General features: G+C 46.6%; 1 protein-coding gene across 1 annotated transcript in view; it reads right to left on the reverse strand.

The window, feature by feature from the left end:
* Positions 1–12,828: 12,828 nt before the first annotated feature.
* The window catches only part of TRABD2A (TraB domain containing 2A), a gene marked incomplete at its 5' end in the record, with an annotated part of 160,586 nt that continues 156,569 nt past the window's right edge, over positions 12,829–16,845 (reverse strand). Inside the window, one exon of the mRNA XM_082261235.1 lies at positions 12,829–13,059. Within this exon, the coding sequence (XP_082117361.1) occupies positions 12,876–13,059 (184 nt within the window). The 3' untranslated portion in view covers positions 12,829–12,875. The remainder of the gene's footprint in view (positions 13,060–16,845) is intronic.

A 16,845-nucleotide genomic window follows, 5' to 3' on the forward strand; every position in this document is an offset into this window, starting at 1 on the left:
CCCTAGGGGCAGTCCCAGAGGGTATATCCTCTTCCTGTCTGCTACAGGAAATCAGTTCTGTCACAAAGCAGTGTCAGAGAATTTAACCCAACCCAACTCAATGATAGAGGGGCGGGTACTACGTCTGTCAATGAGCTAAGAGAAAAGGATTTTACGGTAAGATCTTACAAAAATCCAATTTCTCTAGCGCTCATCGACAGACGTAGTCCTCGGTGATACACCACCTTCGGGTTATGTTACCTCCGCAGGAGCAGGACTAGACAGGAAATTAAAAAGCTCTGGCCACACCCTAGGGGCAGTCCCAGAGGGTATATCCTCTCTCTCTCTGCCTCAGCAAATCAGTTATTTTCTGTCTAGTTAGGAGTAAGGACCTAGACACCTTGCTGGGATCTTAGGTCCTGGCAAGAATTTTTTCTTAAAGGATTTTTTTATTAGACAGCTTTTTTCTCCAGTGTTCCTGTGAGATCTTCAAGCAAGAAAGCTGAACTGGGCGACGGGCTGGATGTTGAGATCCGGTGGTCACCCCAGTTCAGCCTACGAGCGCGTGCAGGCCATAGCTCCGCGCTGGGTCGGCCGCGACAAAGTCCCATTAAAGGACTGTCCACGCGAGTTAAACGTCTCGCCGAAACGCCAAAGACCATGAGTCACGGCGTCCGTATCGGTCGACAGCCCTCCCGCCCCGGTGGAGAGGGGTACTGTCAGGAGTTGGTGCCCGCCTGGTTCCGGTATGGTGAGTAGTATGTTCCCCCTTTTTCCCTGACGGGTTTTGTGGTGAACGCGGGCCCCTCTCTGTATGGTAAGAAAGAGTCCTTTCTATCCTATAACATGTCACAAATCCTCCTACTTTGAGTGTGATTTATGTGTGCAAAAGCCAGGAGGCTTGGCTTGGGAGCTAACAATCTATTGTATACATGTTTTAAAGATGTAATCTGTGGCATTCTGGGAATCTTATGGGTTAAGTATAAGCTACCTACCAGTCAGAAGCCACGGACATGTAGACTGCCTTCCAAATCAGATCTCCAGCTATTAGCAGGCCTCCCGAACGGCCACGCGGTCCGCCAGGGCCGGTACCGCCAACCACGCCATATCCCCATGCAGAGAGAGTGTTGTGTGCCCTGCAGCACACCGCTATTCAGTTTAGGCCGCCGCCATTTTTTTTGCTGGATCGCACGAGCCGCCATTTTGGCGTAGCCTCGTGTCTCCAGCATGGGGGCGGCCATGTTTGAGGTGATCCTACACCTCGTGGAGCTTGGGGGAGGCGCCGGAAGGCGTGCAGAGGGGCGGAGCCGCCTCCTTTCTTCCTGGGCAGCCAGCCAAAAGACTTCCTGTTTGTCAAGACAGCGCTGTAAGCTGTTGCAGTTTAACTCTGAGCATCAAGTGGTGAGCCTGGGGGTCTATCTCTCTCTCTCTCGATCGATAGGGATCCCTAAGCAGGTAACACTAAGGGGCTTTTTGTGGCGCTGGGGGTCAGAAAAGAAAAAAAAAAAAAAAAAAAGTTTTTTTCTTTACTTTTGAATTATATTATCCAGGAAGTAACTGGAGTTATTATGGACCCTGCCACACATATTCCCCCACCTGTTTCCCTCGAGGGGGCCTCGGGACCCGCCGGTGCACAGAGTATAGAGTCATTTACAGCAATTTTGGAGTCTATGGTGGCTCGGGTGGAGGCGGCCTGTCAGGGACGGGGGTCAAGGAAGCGACCCCCGCCTACCCCTATACTATCTGACACCTCTGACTCAGATTCAGAGATGGTCACGGCAGTTGCAGGTTCCTCTGCAAGGGCTGCTATCCCAGGTAAAGCCCCCTCAGACAGTGAGGAGGACGCTTCTTCTCTTGCTATAATTCAGGAAGAAGCATTGGTGGACGCACTAGTTGTGGCAGTGCAAGAAACCTTAAAACTTGAGGCTTTACCGGCAGAGGCAACTGAAACAGAGAGGCCTTTTGGGACTAATGAGCCCATCAAGACGGCGAAGGCTTTTCCTGTACCTAAATGTTTTGGTAATCAGATTAAAGGAGAATGGGAGCATTCTAAACGTACCTTTACTATTTCCAAGCGTATTGCTAGACGCTATCCGTTTGAGGAATCCATCATTAAGAAATGGACGGTACCACCAGTCCTGGATCCGCCTATTTCCAGGCTGAATAAAGCCACGGTTATTCCAGTGGAGGACACTTTGTCCTTTAAGGATCCGGTGGATCGAAAGATAGAAGCAGAGTCCCGCACTATCTTTTCTCTGATAGGGTCAGCATTTAGACCAGTAATCGTTATTGGTCTAGTTTCCCAGACACTTACGGAATGGGCGAAAATGGTACGCCAAGATCTTAGGGGAAAAGATATTCCCCAGGAGACATCTGATTTGATGGAACAGATCATACAAGGGCTACGGTTTATCTGTGACGCAGCCTTGGACACTACTCCCCTATTAGGGCATGCATCTAAGTTAGCAGTGATCCTCAGACGTGTGCTGTGGTTAAAATGCTGGTCAGCTGACCTAGGTTCCAAAAAGACCTTGACCAATCTCCCCTTTCAGGGGAATCGTCTATTTGGAGCCAACCTAGATGAAATCATTAAGGATGCCACTGGGGGCAAGAGCACTTTTTTGCCACAGGCTGCAAAAGCTAAGGGACCTCGCAACAAGCGAGGACCTTTCTTTACCGCCCATAAAGGGCGCCCGGCTGGTACTAGCGGGAAAGGCAAGACTCCTCCAGGAGGGTTCAAGAAGGGGACCAACCCAGCCAAACCCGAAGCAAAGGAGTACACAGCCTGAAGGTGCGCCCCCACCCGGTTTCAGGGTGGGGGGACGTTTTCACCGGTATTCAGGACATTAGATCGAGCATCAACCACTACTACCGGTGCGATTCTTCCCTTCCAACATTTAAGTACCACAGGAAGCGGTAGTTACCGTTCCCTGAAAAGATCTTTTCCTTTACCTTTTCCTAAGATTAGTCCCGATACCTCACAGGAATCGGATCTGGTTGACCAGATAGGCCAAGTAGCCTCTAGTCGGGTGACTTCGGTCCCTGAGGTTCAACCAGAAAAGATCACCTTTCCTGATAACTATCAGGTATCTGATAAATGTGTGGGAACAGAAAACGACCAGACTTTCTCGGATGGTCGGGGCCAGATAGCTCTAGGGACGCCTGGTTCAGATCCAATCAGCGCCAGTGGTCCTAGAAATTCTAGGCTGGCCTCCTCAAGCCGGCCTGGCCGACTTGGACATGTTAGTCGCAGACGTTCCGTGGGAACTTCGTCTCAGGGAGTGTCTGTGGTCTCAAGGACCAATTTACCTTCGTGCTTTACAGTCGCTGGTTTTAATGGCCTGGCCATTGAGACCCAAGTACTGAAGGACAGAGGTTTGTCTACTTCAGTCATTCCTACCCTTATTAAAGCAAGGAAAGCGACTTCCAGCAAAGTCTATTATCACACATGGAAGACTTATATTGCGTGGTGCGAATCTTTAGGATTTCCTCCACGTACCTATTCGGTGACTCGAATATTGGCCTTTTTGCAACAAGGGGTTGAGCAGAAGCTAGCCTTGAGCACCATCAAGGGTCAAGTTTCAGCATTAGCAATCTTCTTTCAGAAGCCTTTAGCTACCAAATCCTTGGTGCGGAATTTCATCCAGGGGGTGCGGCACCTGGCTCCTCCAGTCCGCGCGCCCTTACCGCCCTGGGATCTTAATTTGGTTTTGTCGGTTCTACAGAAACCTCCCTTTGAAAACATCAGGGAGATTCCCTTGCTTACTCTATCCCAGAAGGTGGCCTTCTTGGTGGCTATTACTTCTGCTCGCAGGGTGTCAGAACTGGCTGCATTATCATGCCAGTCACCATACCTAGTGATTCATAGGGATAAGGTAGTACTTCATCCTAAGCCATCTTTTCTTCCCAAGGTGGTTTCAGATTTTCATCTGAATGAAGATATTGTACTACCTTCCTTGTGTCCTCAGCCCAAGCATCATCGGGAACATGCGTTGCATTCCTTAGATGTGGTTCGGGCAATCAGGGTATACCTGAAAGCTACGGAATCATTCCGTAAGACGGATTCACTTTTTGTGATCACGGATGGCCCCAGAAAGGGTTTGCCTGCATCTGCCGCGACCATTGCCAAATGGATTAGACAAACGGTGGTACAGGCTTATTCTATTAAGGGTCAGAGTCCTCCGTTCCCTGTTAGGGCGCACTCCACTCGAGCGCTCAGTACTTCCTGGGCCTTTCGCCATCAGGCGTCAGTGGTCCAGGTATGTAAGGCGGCCACCTGGTCGTCGGTACATACCTTTACAAAATTCTATAAAATTGATGTGACGGCATCGGCGGATGCCTCATTTGGCCGCAAGGTTTTGCAGGCCGCAATTTGAGGAGACCGGTGGTCTACCTCGAGGGTTTTTTTCTGTTTGAAAAAAAAAAAAAAAAAAATAGTTTTCTCTTTTTTTGGTTGAGTCTCATCATTAAGGATGAGCATTGTAAACTTCTAGTTGGCACCGGTTGGGCCTTCTAGATTGGGATTTGATTTCCATTTTCCCACCCCTCAGTTGTGATACTGCTCTGGGACGTCCCGAAGGTGGTGTATCACCGAGGACTACGTCTGTCGATGAGCGCTAGAGAAAAATGGATTTTTGTAAAATCTTACCGTAAAATCCTTTTCTCTTAGCTCATCGACAGACGTAGTCCCCGCCCCTCTGTTTTGGAGTTGGGTTGGGTTAAATTCTCTAAGCACTGCTTTTTCACATAACTGATTTGCTGAGGCAGAGAGAGAGAGGATATACCCTCTGGGACTGCCCCTAGGGTGTGGCCAGAGCTTTTTAATTTCCTGTCTAGTCCTGCTCCTGCGGAGGTAACATAACCCGAAGGTGGTGTATCACCGAGGACTACGTCTGTCGATGAGCTAAGAGAAAAGGATTTTACGGTAAGATTTTACAAAAATCCATTTTTTCTCTGTCGCTCATTGACAGACGTAGTCCTCTTTGATTCACATCAATAGGGATGTCCCAAAGCAGTGCCACAAATGAGGGGTGGGATTGACAGAAATCAAAATCCAATCTAGAAGGCCCAACCGGAGCCAACCAGAAGTATCAAGGGACTCATCGAGCAAACAGATGAGACCTACCCAACAAACCCTCGAGGTAGACCAACAGTCTCCTCAAACAGCGGCCTGCAGGAACCTTGCGGCCAAAAGAGGCATCTGACGATGCCCTCACATAAACCTTATACAATATTGTGAGCCCCGGTTCACACTTGTGCGTGTGCGGGGTTCGCATGTAATATCGGAGCGCACTGCTCCGACATTACATGCGATCGGCTGTGCGGTGCGAGTTTAGCCATACACTTTGTATGGCTAAATTCGCACCGCAGCTGCACCAAACACGCACAGGACCCTTTTTTCTAGCCGCATCAGGATCGGATCGCACAGCGGTTCACACTTGTGCGATCCGATCCTGTGCGAGCTGCACGATCGCACTGCGATATGCGATCAAACTGGGGGTGCCGTTAAGATTACATTGACACCCCCAGCGTATCGCATATGGCAGTGTGAACTGCCGGGGGTGCGTGTGCGATGCGGGAACAGGCTGCGAATTCGCAGCCTTCCCGCATCGCATATATGTGAACCGAGCCTAAAGGTATGAACCGACGACCAAGTAGTCGCCTTGAAAACCTGAACCACTGACGCCTGATGGCGGAAGGCCCAGGAAACACTAAGCGCCCGAGTAGAATGCGCCTTAACGGGGAACGGGGGATCCCGACCCTTAGATAGAATAAGCCTATACCACCGTCTGTCTGATCCATCTAAAGATGGTCGCGGCAGAAACAGGCAACCCCTTCTTAGGGCCATCCGTGATCACAAACAGTGAATCCGTCTTACAAATTGAATCCGTAGTATTCAAATATATCCTGATCGCCCGAACTGCATCCAAGGAATGCAACGCAAATTCTCGAGGATGATTGGGCTTAGGACATAGGAAGGACAATACAATGTCCTCATTCAAATGAAACTTTGAAACCACCTTAGGAAGGAAGGAAGGATGGATTCGGATGAAGAACAACCTTATCCCTATGAACCACCAGATATGGGGAACAACAGGATAATGCAGCTAGTTCTGACACCCTGCGTGCAGAAGTGATAGCCACCAAGAAGGCCACCTTCTGGGATAAAGTAAGCAAGGGAATCTCCCTGATATTTTCAAAGAGAGGTTTCTGAAGAACCGACAGCACCAAATTAAGATCCCAGGGTGGTAACGGCGCTCACTGGCGGAGCCAGGTGTCGCACCCCCTGGATGAAATTCCGCACCAAGGAATGAGTAGCCAAAAACTTCTGAAAGAAGATAGCTAATGCTGAAAACAGACCCTTGATAACACTCAAGGCCAGCTTCTGCTCAACTCCCTGTTGCAGAAAAACCAATATTCGGGCCACCGAATAAGAACGTGGAGGGAACCCAAGGGATTCACACCACGCAATATAAGACTTCCATGTGCGATGATAAATCTTTCTGGAAGTCGCTTTCCTTGCTTTAACTAGAGCAGGAATAACTGAAGCTGACAATCATTTGTCCTTCAGCACCTGGGTCTCAATAGCCAGGCCGTTAAAACCAGCGATTGTAAAGCAGGATGGAAGATCGGTCCCTGCGACAGCAGATCCTCCCTAAGAGGAAGTCGCCAAGGAACGTCTGCGACCAGCCTGACCAGGTCGGCGTACCAAGCCCGACTAGGCCAGTCCTGATCTACCAGGATAACTGGGATTCCCTCCACCTCTATCCTGCGAAGAAGCTTCGGCAGTAACTTGAGAGGAGGGAAGTAGCTGATACTGCTCCCACGGGGCGATCAGCATGTCTGCGGTGTCTGCTAGAGGATCGTGGGAGCGAGCCACAAACCTCCGCACTTTCCTGTTGAGCTGAGATGCCAATAGCTCCCATTCGGGGTGCCCCAACGGAGGCACAGTTGGTGGAATATCCCTGGATGAAGAGATCATTCCCCTTGATCCAGAATCTGACGGCTGAGATAATCTGCCTGCCAATTCACCCCCGGAATGAATACCGCAGAGAGAGCTGGAACAATCGTTCCGCCCAACGAAGAATGCTGGCCACTTCTATGGCCGCCAGGACACTCCTGGTGCCCCTTTGATGATTGACATAAGCCACTGCTGTGGCATTGTCCGACTGGATCCGAACCGGGCTGCCCTGGTGCTGCTCGGTCCAGTGAATCAGACAAAGTCTGATCGCTCTCAGTTTTAATACATTTATCGGTAACCTGGACTCTTCCAGGGACCAAAGCCCCTGAGCCGAGAATTTCTCCTCACCCGGATAGACTGGCATCCGTGGTGATAAGCGTCCAAATATTGGTAGGAATGACTTCCCCTGGCTGAGCATCGGAGACCGAAGCCACCAGACCAGGGACTCCCTGGTCCGCTCGCTCAGCCGGATCCGATTGTCCAGGGAATCTGGATTCCGGTTACACTTGAGAAGAATCTCTCCTTGAAGGATTCGGGTATGGGACTGGGCAAATGGTACTGCTTCAAAGGAAGCCACCCTCAAACCCAGGACCCTCATGCAAGCCTGGATGTGTCTAAAATTAGACCCAAATATTCCAGCCTCCTGGTGGGAACCAAAGATGACTTATGCAGGTTCACCAGCCACCCGAACTCTTGCAAAAGAGGTCATGGTGATCTCTAAGTTTAGTAATAGAGCCGCACGGAGCAGAAGATCGTCTAGGTGACCTAGAATCGATATGTCCCGTTGTCGTAACAACGCCAAGACTGGGGCCAACACCTTTGTGAAGACCCGGAGAGTCGAGGCGAGACCAAAGAGTAACGCCACAAACTGATAATGGTACTCTTCTACGGAAAAACGCAGGAAACGCTGATGTCCTGCATAAATAAGAAAGTGAAGATAGGCATCCTAGATGTCTATGGATGCCAGAAAATCCCCCTGACGCAGGGAGGCCGCTACTGTGCGAATGGACTCCATCTTGAATTTTTGTACCCTGACAAAAAAGATTGAATGCTCTTAAGTCCAGAATTGGACGCACCTTGTCCTCTTTTCTGGGTATTGTGAAAAGGTTTGAATAGAACCCTTGAAATGCTCTGTCCAAGGAACGTGGACCACCACTCCTTGTTGCATTAAATCCGTGACTGCCCCCTGTAAGCTCTTAAGCGATCCGGGGATAGTCGAACATTGAAAAGGAAGAATCGCACTGGGAGAGATTGACATACAATCTTGTAACCTGACCGTATGACCTCGCGAACTATTTGTCCGAGGTTCTGGAAAGCCATGGATCCGGAAACCGGCGAAGACGTCCCCCTACCCCAGCTATGGGCGGGGGCGCACCTTCAGGCTTTAGTAGTCTTATCTTCAGGTCTGGAAGAGCCGGGCTTTTGCTTGCCCGACCAACGCCCCTTAAAAAAACCTCCCGAAGGAGTTTTGGAGGACTTTGCTTTTTTTCGCCCGTGGGGCGAAAAAACTTTTTATGAGCGGAAAAAGAAGGCGCCCGTCTCTGACGGGATCCTTTACCCTTAGTACTTTGTGGCAAGAAAGTGCTCTTTCCTCTAGTGAGATCCTTAATAATCTCATCTAACTTGGAGCCTTGGTCTGCCGACCAATATTTTAGTCACAGTGTACGCCTGAGGACCACTGTTGAAACTGATGCTCGCCCCAATAGTGGAGTGGCGTCTAGTGCAACGTCGCAGACAAACTGTAACTCTTGTATCATCTGTTCCACCAGGTCTGATACCGCCTGGGGGATATCTCTCCCTTCTAAGCCACTTGGTCCATTCTAGACCAATAGCAATTACTGGTCTGAAAGCTGACCCAATTAGGGAAAAGATGGCGCGAGACACAGCTTCCACCTTACGATCATCTTTAAAGGATGGAGAATCCTCCAATAGGATAACTGTAGCTTTGTTCAATCTGGAGATTGGAAAATCCACCACAGATGGTACTATCCATCTCTTGAGGAATGATTCCTCGAACGGATAATGCCTATTAATGCGTTTAGGAAATAGTAGGGGCTCATCTTGGATGACCCCATTCCTCCTTACTTACATTACCGAAACACTTGGGTAAGGGAAATACTTTCGCCATTTTGGTGCGTTTATTAGTACCAAATGGGATCTCAGTATCAGCTACTTCTGATGGTGTAACCTCCGAACAGATACAATTAATGCGTTACTAACGCTTCCTCTCGGGCTATGGTAGATGCCGAAACATCCAGATGAGGTACCTGCAACTGCAGGAATAGGCTCAGACTCTGAATCTGAAGTTTCAGATGAAAATGGGGGTAGGCGGGGGTCGCTTCCTTGCGCCCTGTCCCTGACAAGCCAATTCCACCCGGGATAGACAAAAAGTTTCCAAAACTGCTGACAATGACTCACTATTAAGTGGGGAACTGGAGGGTCCTGCAGCCACTTCGAGGGGATCAGGTGGAGATACATGTGTGGCAGGGTCCATGTTAATCCCGGACACTTTGCCAGTAAAAAAGAAAAATTTTTTTTTTTTTTTTAAATAAATAAAAAAATACCTTTTTTTTTTTTTTTTTTAAATAGAAAAATACCTTTTTTAATTCACCAGCGCAATAGCGCCCCTCAGCGTACCTGCTTTGGACCCCCACAGAGAGAGAGAGACCCCAAGGGCTCACCACCAGATGCAAAGAAGTTTCTTATTAAAACTTCTGTCAGCGTTGTCTTGTGCAGACTGGGAAGTCTTGCACTAGGTTTCCCGGGTGAAAGGAAGTGGCTCCGCCCCCTGTGTACGCCTTCCGGCGTTCCAGCTGCTCCTCGAGGTTTGCTGGGCACATCAAACATGGCCGCCCCCATGAAGGAGACAATAGGCTACGAAAAAATGGCGGCCTGCGTGACCTGCGGGCGGCTTGTGTAGACAATGCAGACATGTGGTCTACAACAAAATGGCGGCGGACTGCCGATCTAGCGTGGCTCCTCCAGTACAGCGGCCTGCATGCTTTGAAAACAGCTGATGGCGGCCTGTCGGCCTGCGGGAGTATGGCGATCTAAGGTAGGCTATACCTCCTATGTGTTTACTATAGCAAATCGAACTCGGCTTCCTTGCTAGAGAACCCAAGGCTTGCTGAAGTATCAGCTCCCAAACCAAGCCTGCTGGAGTGTCAGCTCCTAAACCAAGGTTGCTAGAGTGTCAGCTCCCAAACCAAGCCTGCTGGAGTGTCAGCTTCCAAATTAGATCACACTATCACAGGGGATATGTGAACATGTCATAGGCTACAAGGGGGAACTTTAATGTCAGAAAGGATCCGACCATACACAGAGGGGCCCGTATCCCAAAGACCCCACAGGGGGGAAGGGGGAACATTTACTCACCATACCGGCTGACGGCACCCTCTCTTCACAGTACCCTCTCCACCGGGGTGGGGGGCTGTCGACCAATACGGACGCCTTGACTCTCTGGTTCCTGGCGTCCAAGCGAGACGTTTAACTCGCAGGGTCAGTCCCCCAATGGGACTATGTCGCGGCCGACCCAGCGCGGGGCTATGGTCTGCACGCGCTTGTAGGCTGAACCGGGGTGACCACTGGATCTCAACATCCAGCCCGTCGCCCGGCCCCGCATACTTACTTGAATGTGTCGCGGCCGACCCAGCGCGGAGCTATGGTCTGCGCGCGCTCGTAGGCCGGCTGGGGTGACCACTGGATCTCAACATCCAGCCCGTCGCCCAGATCCGGCGTGATTTGCTTGAAGATCTCACAGGAAAAACTGGAGACAAAAAACTACCTAAAAGGAAAAATTTTTTCTAAAAAATCTTGCCAGGACCAGAGATCCCAGCAAGGAACTTAGGTCCTTACTCCTGACTAGACAGAAAAAAACTGATTTCCTGTAGCAAACAGGAAGAGGATATACCCTCTGGGACTGCCCCTAGGGTGTGGCCAGAACGTTTTCTTTCTGCCTAGTCCTACTCCTGTAGAGGGCAGCATAACCCTATTGATGTGAATCAAAGAGGACTAAGTCTGTCAATGAGCGACAGAGAAAGAGGGATTTGGGGTCACATGTGAGACCCAGGCGGATTGGGGGGGGGGGGTGTACATCCCCTCATGCTGCTTGTGATAATGGCTGAGCGGCTGCCTAGCCGCATCAGTTGCTTTCACAAGAAAGTCAACCGTCCGCTCTAAAAAACAGTGGCAGGGGGATATTTGCAGCTGCAGGCATCCCCCCCCTGGTACAACCCCTTGAAGCCGAAGGACGCAAATTTGCATTACGTCAGTGTTAAGAGGTTAATATTTAAAGCAAACTCCTGATCTATTCATGTCTACATACTTTATTTTGTTGAGAAATTACTTTAAAAAACACTTCTCTAGCATTTTTGGCTGTGGCCATCGTGAATAAGGGCAAATGGTTCATGTAGCATTGACTTTCTGTAATCCATCTGCCCTTAGCTCAAGAATGCATGCAGGAGGGTGTGCTAATTTGATAAAACACTTCCTCCTGTCCTGAAATCTCCTGGGAGGACATGTATGACATCATTTGCCTAGACAAGAAACCAAGAAGGAACTAAAAAAATTCGATTTTTTTTTTTTTTTTTTTTTTTTTTTTTTTTTAAAAAACAAGTAAATATAATATACTTTCCTACTTTCCTATCTATTTACTAATACTAGCAGCATAATGATTTAAAATAATCAATGTTGACACTTTAGTGCAGCGCATGTTGTCACATAAAATACAGAACTTTTCTAGAACCCGAAGGAAAAATAAAAACTTGAATGGCAATTTGAAGGTGTCCAGTTAACTTCCATAGCGGTTATTTTTATTCCATACATGATTCCAAAATTGTATGAGTGCTCTTATAAAGGTAATTCATTTAGTGCCTCTCAACCTTTCCAATGGCGCGAGCTGCATGGCAGCCATACTGAAGTCAGAAACACTGTAAAACCTACATTTCATTTGCTAGCAAAATAGAGTGATTTTATTTCAGATAGAACAGAAAGCTGTGATATAACACATTTTGATCATTAAAAATAATTTACAAAACAATCATCAGTAATATATGCCAGTTTATCGACTGCAGATCAGTAAATGAAGCCCTAAGCCCCATGGAATACTTCCAATCCTGGTGTAAGGCAGAAGGAGGTCCAACCCAGTACTAGCAAGGTGTACCTAATAAAGTGGCCTATGAGTGTATATCTGCCCTATAAAGGGATCCTGTCACCATCACACAAGAATCACAGGTGTGACAAGACCCTAAACAGAATGTGCCACTTTTATGTTTAGTAACAGTGACAAATGAAAATAAATCACATTGAAGTGCAAACAGTTCACCTGTGTCCCCAAAAGTTTTAAATATATTCATATAATTTTCTTTGCACAGAATATGTTTTGCCTCCCAAAGAGGTAAATTCTGCATTTTCTCAGTCTGCAATATTACATCAGTACCACATGGTGGCAGAATTCTCATAGGGAACTGCCTGCAAAAAAAGTACAAGCTCCCTTTATAGTAAAAGTACCCTGGATCTTAAAGTTCTTTTTTTCTGTGTAATGTATTATATACTGTCATTAAGAAATAAAGTGATCTGTTCAAAAATACTATTTTTTCTTATTAGAAAACAGTCATTTTACTCACATTTTATAAATCTAAGGTAAATCTATATCACAGTAGAATTTTTACATTTCCCAAGTGCATTATGGGATTAATATGGGATCATTCTTCTTAAAAAGAAGAGAAAAATACATATACTTTTCAAATAAAAGGCAACATTTTCCAAGTATGTGATTTTAAAGGTCCAGTACAGGGTAAAGCTGTTAGGGCAAGGCCACCTGAGAAAGTTACTTGTATTCCATTAGACATCCTCCTGTGCCTGAAAACACCTAATCATCCATTACAAGCTTGCCCTTCCGTCTCAGTTTGTGTATTGGCTCTATTGTTTCCCATCCTCATTGCACTAATAAAAGTTGCTTTAAATGCCAAAGTAAAAACCATAGATGAGGTAGCAGTGGTAAAATGGCTGAACTGCTGCTTGTTGTGTGTATAGAGTGCACATTTCCAAGTCCTCTGGGTTGTGGCTCCGCTGTACTGTATCCATTCTTAATTTGGATTTGTGGAGGAGGATCTGTAACACTGAAAAATAAGACAGGAAAAATTGTAAATTCAACTGACCAATAAACAATCAGGAGATAAAAAGGGGAAACTATCATGATTTAGGGTTTGTGTATATAAAAAGAAGCTTCATTTTACAAATAATATATAATATGACAGGTTCTCATAGACATCGGGACATCCCTGGCATCCAGAAGGGGCAGCAGAGCCAAGTATACACGTCAAGAAGGTGGTAACTACTGGGGTCTGTGAGAATGACCAGACCGCTTTACAGACTCCCAAATCACTTCTACAAAAAGCCAGCTGAAGAAATGTAAACAAACTTGCAGTGGCTAAAGGTTGTTTACACGGCTCTGCTGCCAGTGATGTAAGCCTTAACCACTTAAGGCCCCGTTCACACTGGGGCGATCCGACTTCCCGGGGCGACCTCCGAGGTCGCGGTGTGAGCAGCGCGCCGTGACCTCGGAAAGGCCGGACCGTTTATCTAAGTAGGAGCGACTTGTGTCGCTCCTATTAGAACGGGTCCGCAGCTTCCCTATGGAAGGCGACCTACGGCGACCAGGTCGCCTCACAGGTCGCCCCAGTGTGAACGGGGACTAAGCCCCGGAGGATTTGGCTGCTCAATGACCAGGCCCTATTTTCGATTCGGCACTGCGTGACTTTAACGGACAATTGCGTGGTCGTGCGATGCTGTACCCAAATTAAATTGACATCCTTTTTTTCCCACAAATAGAGCTTTCTTTTGCTGGTATTTGATTACCTGTGCAATTTTTATTTTTTTGCGCCATAAACAAAAAAAAGAGCGACAATTTTGAAAAAATAACAATATTTTTCACATTTTTTTATATGAAATTCTCAAAAAAAAAATGTAAAAATCAAAATTTTTACCATTTTAGGCTAATTTGTTTTCTGCTACATATTTTTGGTAAAAAAAAATTGCAATAAGCGTATCTTGATTGGTTTGCGCAAAAGTTATTGCGTTTACTAACTACGGGAAAGATTTGTCATTTTTTTTAACTAGTAATGGTGGCGATCTGCAATTTTTTTTTCTTTGCGGGACTGCGACATTGCGGCGGACAGATCGGACCCCTGACTGACATTTTTGACACTTTTGGGAGTACCAGTGACATTACTACAGTAATCAGTGCTATAAATATGCACTGTTACTGTAAAAATGACACTGGCAGGGAAGGGGTTAACTTTATTGGTGATCAGTAGGTTAAATGTATCCCTAGGGGCGTGGTTTGTGATGAAACCACAGAGACCTACGATCCTACATAGCAGGATCGCATAGCCTCTGCACTTACATCAGGGAGAATGACAGACGGCTGTGTTTACATCAGCCGTCCGTCCTTTCCCCTCTCCTGCGGGAGATTGCGAGAGGCCGGCGGACGTAGTACTTTGCCCAGGAGCGGCTGACTGCTGCAGTATATGTACTTGCGGCGGTCGGCAAGTGGTTAACCACTTGCCGACCGCTGCACGACTTTATACGGCGGGTGTCAGCCCCTCCTGGGCAAAGTGACTTATGGGTACGTCACTCGCCCACGAGCCCGTAGGGGGCGGGCGCACGCCGCCGGCGGAGCGCTCCTGCCCCCGCTTGTTTCCTGACATCCCCGCGCGTGTGACCAGCGGCTCTGATGTCCGCCGGCCACTCGCAATCTCCCACAGGAGAGGGAGAAAGGCAGACAGCTGATGTAAACACAGCCGTCTGTCATTCTCCCTTAGATCATGACAGAGGCTATGCGATCCTGCTATATATGATCGTATGTCTCGGTTATGATCTAACAAGCCACGCCCCTTGACAGTTAGAATCACGCCCCTAGGAACACACTTAACCCCTTGATCACCAATAAAGTTAACCCCTTCCCTGCCAGTGTCATTTTTACAGTAACAGTGCATATTTATAGCGCTGATTACTGTAGTAATGTCACTGGTACCCCCAAAAGTGTCAAAAATGTCAGTCAGGGGTCCGATCTGTCCGCCATAATGTCGCAGTCCCGCAAAAAAAAATCGCAGATTGCCGCCATTACTAGTTAATAAAAAAAAAACAATAAAAATGACAATCTTTCCCGTAATTAGTAAACGCAATAACTTTTGCGCAAACCAATCAAAATACACTTATTGTTTTTTTTTTTTTACCAAAAATATGTAGCGGAAAACAAATTTTCCTAAATGTTAAAAAAATTTTATTTTTATTTTTTTTGAGAATTTCATATAAAAAAATGTGAAAAATATTGTTATTTTTTCGAAATTGTCGCTCTTTTTTTGTTTATAGCGCAAAAAGTAAAAATCGCACCGGTGATCAAATACCACCAAAAGAAAGCTCTGTTTGTGGGAAAAAAAATTCATTTTGGTACAGCATCGCACGACCGCGCAATTGTCCGTTAAAATCACGCAGTGACGAATCGCAAAATAGGGCCTGGTCTTTGAGCAGCCAATTCCTCCGGGGCTTAAGTGGTTAAAGTGACGCTATACAATATTGTTGTTCTGCAATAAAAAAAAAAAAACCCATATACATAATAATCCACTGGTTATTGGCCCTGTGATCTATTTTTAATGAAACCATTTCTCACTGTATTTTTCTGCCACCTCTAACCACTTCAGGACTGCCTGCCCGCATTGTGCTGAGGATGGACGGCTCCTACAGGCACAGCAATGTACCTGTATGTCATTCCCTACTCCTGGGTGTGTACGCCCCCCACGACTCCTGCTGTGATTGGGCATAGTGTGATTTTGTTAGCAGGTCCCAGTCAATGATTCATGGCACACAGTAACACTTGTTAGGCGCACACTGAACCCCTTGATTACCCTGAGATGTTAACCCCTTCCCATTCAGTGTCATTAGTACAATGACTGTGTATATTTATTAGCACTGTATTAGTGTCACTGGTGATGTCCATGTTGGATTGCCCACCGCACATCACAGTCCCATTATAAGTCACTGATTACAGCCATTACAAGTATTAAAAAAAAAAATACGTACTGTTTTTTTTTTTTTTTTTTTTTAACCAAAGACATGTAGCAGAATACATTTTGCCCTAAGTTTATGCGGAATTTTTTTTCAGTCTTTTTTTGTTTATAGTGCAAAAAATAAAAAGCCAGTGGGGATCAAATACCACCAAAGGAAAGCTCTATTTGTGTAAAAAATAGAATACAAATTTCATTTGTCTACAGATTACAAATTAGCGCAGTACTGAGTAGCAAAAAATGGCCTATTCATGAAAGGGGTAAAAACTTTCGGAGATTAAGTGGTTAAAGTTCTCTGTGAGCTGACTTTGCTCTTCTTTTCTCCCCCATTTCCATCAATAGGAACAAGCAGTGAACGTTTGTTGCGGTCATGTGCACTGCTCTATGCATGATACAAACCCCAAAGTCCTGATTCCCTAATCCATCTTGGGAGTGAGCAAGAGAGGGTGGCTACATTCCAACATACAATGGGACCATTTAGGACCAATAGGTCCATGTAAAACAAATGTAGCCACCCTCTAACAGGAAGTCAGATCACAGCAACAAAAAAAGGAATTTGGAGGATGAGAGCAATAGAAGGAACTTTTACATTAAAAATACATACTTGAATATAATTTTTCTTTTAAACCAGAGTTTAGTTTACATATGTTTCTGTTTTGTTTATTATTTTGCCCTGACATTTAAAGTCTTTAGTGCAAGTCATCGTATATGTAGTTTAGTGGTTGATCAAATTATAATGTGTTACTATCCTAAATTTTACTGATTTCGTCACAAATACCTGTATGTAGAAAATGGATGTTCCATAAAGGGCTTTTTCAGTTCTTGCTGCAGTGTGTAGGT

Source organism: Pelophylax lessonae, assembly GCF_965119305.1.
Source record: "Pelophylax lessonae genome assembly, chromosome: 1".
Taxonomy (NCBI): Eukaryota; Metazoa; Chordata; class Amphibia; order Anura; family Ranidae; genus Pelophylax; species Pelophylax lessonae.